Source organism: Montipora capricornis, chromosome 3, assembly GCF_036669925.1.
Source record: "Montipora capricornis isolate CH-2021 chromosome 3, ASM3666992v2, whole genome shotgun sequence".
NCBI classification, from domain to species: domain Eukaryota; kingdom Metazoa; phylum Cnidaria; class Anthozoa; order Scleractinia; family Acroporidae; genus Montipora; species Montipora capricornis.
Genome location: NC_090885.1, coordinates 51,486,914 through 51,489,413, shown reverse-complemented (window position 1 = coordinate 51,489,413; position 2,500 = coordinate 51,486,914). Strand labels below are relative to the sequence as shown.

Genomic DNA, 2,500 nt, shown 5'->3' with positions numbered 1-2,500 from the left:
ATTTCTCCAGAGCTGAACCACCCAGAATGATTTCAGATGCAGCATTTTCTTCGCAACTCTCTTGGGATACTTTACTTTCAATATTCCCGTAAACATCTGCTAATTCCGGGTAAAGGTTTTTCCAGCTTTCCCACACTAACGAGAAACCGTAGATTTTCCAATATTCTTCCCAGCCCTCAGCATGGTCACCGCTCCCGCTCGTTTCTCTCAAAGAAAGAGGGTCAACTTTAACGGCTTCCTCACCGGGCGAGTCGTTCATACCATCGTTCAAGGTTGCTTGAGACTCGCTTGCTTGCAGGTAGGAAGCAGGTTCTTCTTGGGAAATTGTACTTACCGCAGGATCCTCAATCACCTCACAGATACTGTTTGAACTTGAACTTTGAGCCTTCTCATCACAATGATCTTTTCGCATACTTTCTGGATTGACCTCTGGATCGTTTCCTTCCGGATTTATTCCGGCTTCTGACTCTGTGTTTTTCTCTAGGTCGTTAACCTTACTCTCCTTTTTAGATTCCTCAGAATTAATGGCACCTTGCCTTTCCATCTTCAAAGTGAACCCGTCTTTATTCGACAAGTTGGTGATGTGTTCCACTGTACAGAAACTCTCGTCTGCAAGTTGGGTGTAGGGTGAAGGACGAGCTGTCCAGAGATCATCAGAAAGCTGATGTTCAGAATTTTTTACCATCCCTTCCTCACTGTCATCTTGGTTACAGTCACAAAATTTGTCCACGACTTCGATGTTACTTTCTACGAACAAAGTGTGAGCCAAAAACGCTGCACTAAGACAGGCATTACTGTTCTCCGGGCCTGTAGGAACTTGTTTTTCATCCTGTGTCTCAGGTAAATCATTGCCTGTACTGCCTGCATTGGAGGGTTTGAGCACTTCCTTTAACTTTCCCTTTTTACTCTTTCTCTTTTTCTTGGACTTTTTTGCCTTTCCTTTGTCTCCACCAGCATTACGTGACACGTAATTCTGAAAAGCAAAAGTCAGCAAGTTTAAGAATTCCGAAAAGGTTACAAATCACTGGAAGACCAGGCAAGTATGCACCAACTCAATGGTTAACACTATGTTGAGATCCTAGTTGCGCAAATTTTAGCTTCAGCACTTTCTTCACAGTCATAACAAGCGATAAATGTACGTTTACCGTCAGGCATCCAGCCCAGGTAGGGACTGGGAACCATTTCAAAACTTGGGATGCATATGTCATCGTGGTAAAGTACAATAATAATAAAGTATTCTCGTTTGTCTCACGATGTGGTCACTTGTGATGTACATCGCGACGTTTCGACTGCATACTGCGGAGCATCCTGGTTAAAAGGTGACGCGTAACCAGTCGACTTCATCGCCTGATGAAGACAAGCAGTATGCAGTCGAAACGTCGCGATCTACCTCACAACCACACCGTGAGACAAACGAGAATACTTTATTATTATGGGATGTATAGTTTTCCGGAGCACATAGCAAGTGAAACTGTTTGCCAGTAATACATGTAGAAAATTGTAGCCATTTTAAAAAGTCGTGTTAATCAGTGGGCTTGAATCAATCCATGAATTCAACAACAAAAGAGAATGGGAGATTATATAATAAGCTAAATAATACACGCATTTTGATTGGTTCCCACCCATGATCTATTAGAGGACCGACCGCCAGTGGCGTAATTCTCTCAACCAATTACAGTTCTTTGTTAAACGCAGCAACCAATCAGTTTGCTTTAGTTTGTATAGACAATAGATTACGTCAGAGCGCTATTTTCGTGTCTTTTCAAGTAGTGGGGAAAGTAACTTCTTTCGAATACCTTAAAGATTTTGAAACAAAAAAGCTTCGTTCTGATACTCTGATTCTCTATTATTTACAATAAATAGATTCCATGTTGCCGTGCGTCTGTTCAGTAATAGATCAAAGAAGACGTCAAAATGTGGTAAGAACATCAGTGACACACTCGGCCACTTTTCTCTTCTTACCTCATTTTGACGTCACCTGTAATCTATTACTTCACTGACGCACGGCAACATGGAATCTATTTGTTAAATGGAGAATGGGATAAAGTTTATGAGGTACTGAGGTAAACACTAAAAAGACGGGAACATGAGAGAGGAGCTAAAGAGAAAAGTGCACAGATACTGTAGTTCATACACTTGTCAACTCGGTAGAATTATTTTCGAATCTAATTACAGTCAACTCTCGTTATAGCGGACACCCTCGGGACCACGATTTGGTGTCCGTAATAGCGGGGTGCGTGAAAATTTTTATTTTAAACCATATTTACAGAAGGGGGTCACAGGTGTGTTCATTTTCATTAACTCCAGTACTTTTTCAGACCCGTTGTCGCACGCAAAGAGCGTCAGAACTTTATTTACAAACAGAAGAACTTAACAGAACAGGAGTTACGTACCCTTTGTGTACAGTACTAAGTACGTAAAAAACAGTCATCGTATGTTGCAGCAATGTCCATCATCGTTTTGGTTTCCTACTGTACTGAAGTACAGTAACCTACATTTC

At 41.4% G+C, this 2,500-nt stretch overlaps 1 protein-coding gene across 2 annotated transcripts in view; it reads right to left on the bottom strand.

The window, feature by feature from the left end:
• Positions 1-2,500, bottom strand: part of LOC138043346 (trimethylguanosine synthase-like) — a 12,865-nt gene that overhangs the window by 2,117 nt on the left and 8,248 nt on the right. For both annotated transcript variants that reach the window (XM_068889580.1, XM_068889581.1), the window contains one exon: positions 1-973. This exon is cut by the window's left edge and continues 2,117 nt beyond it. In XM_068889580.1, coding sequence (XP_068745681.1) covers positions 1-973 — 973 coding nt within the window. The remainder of the gene's footprint in view (positions 974-2,500) is intronic.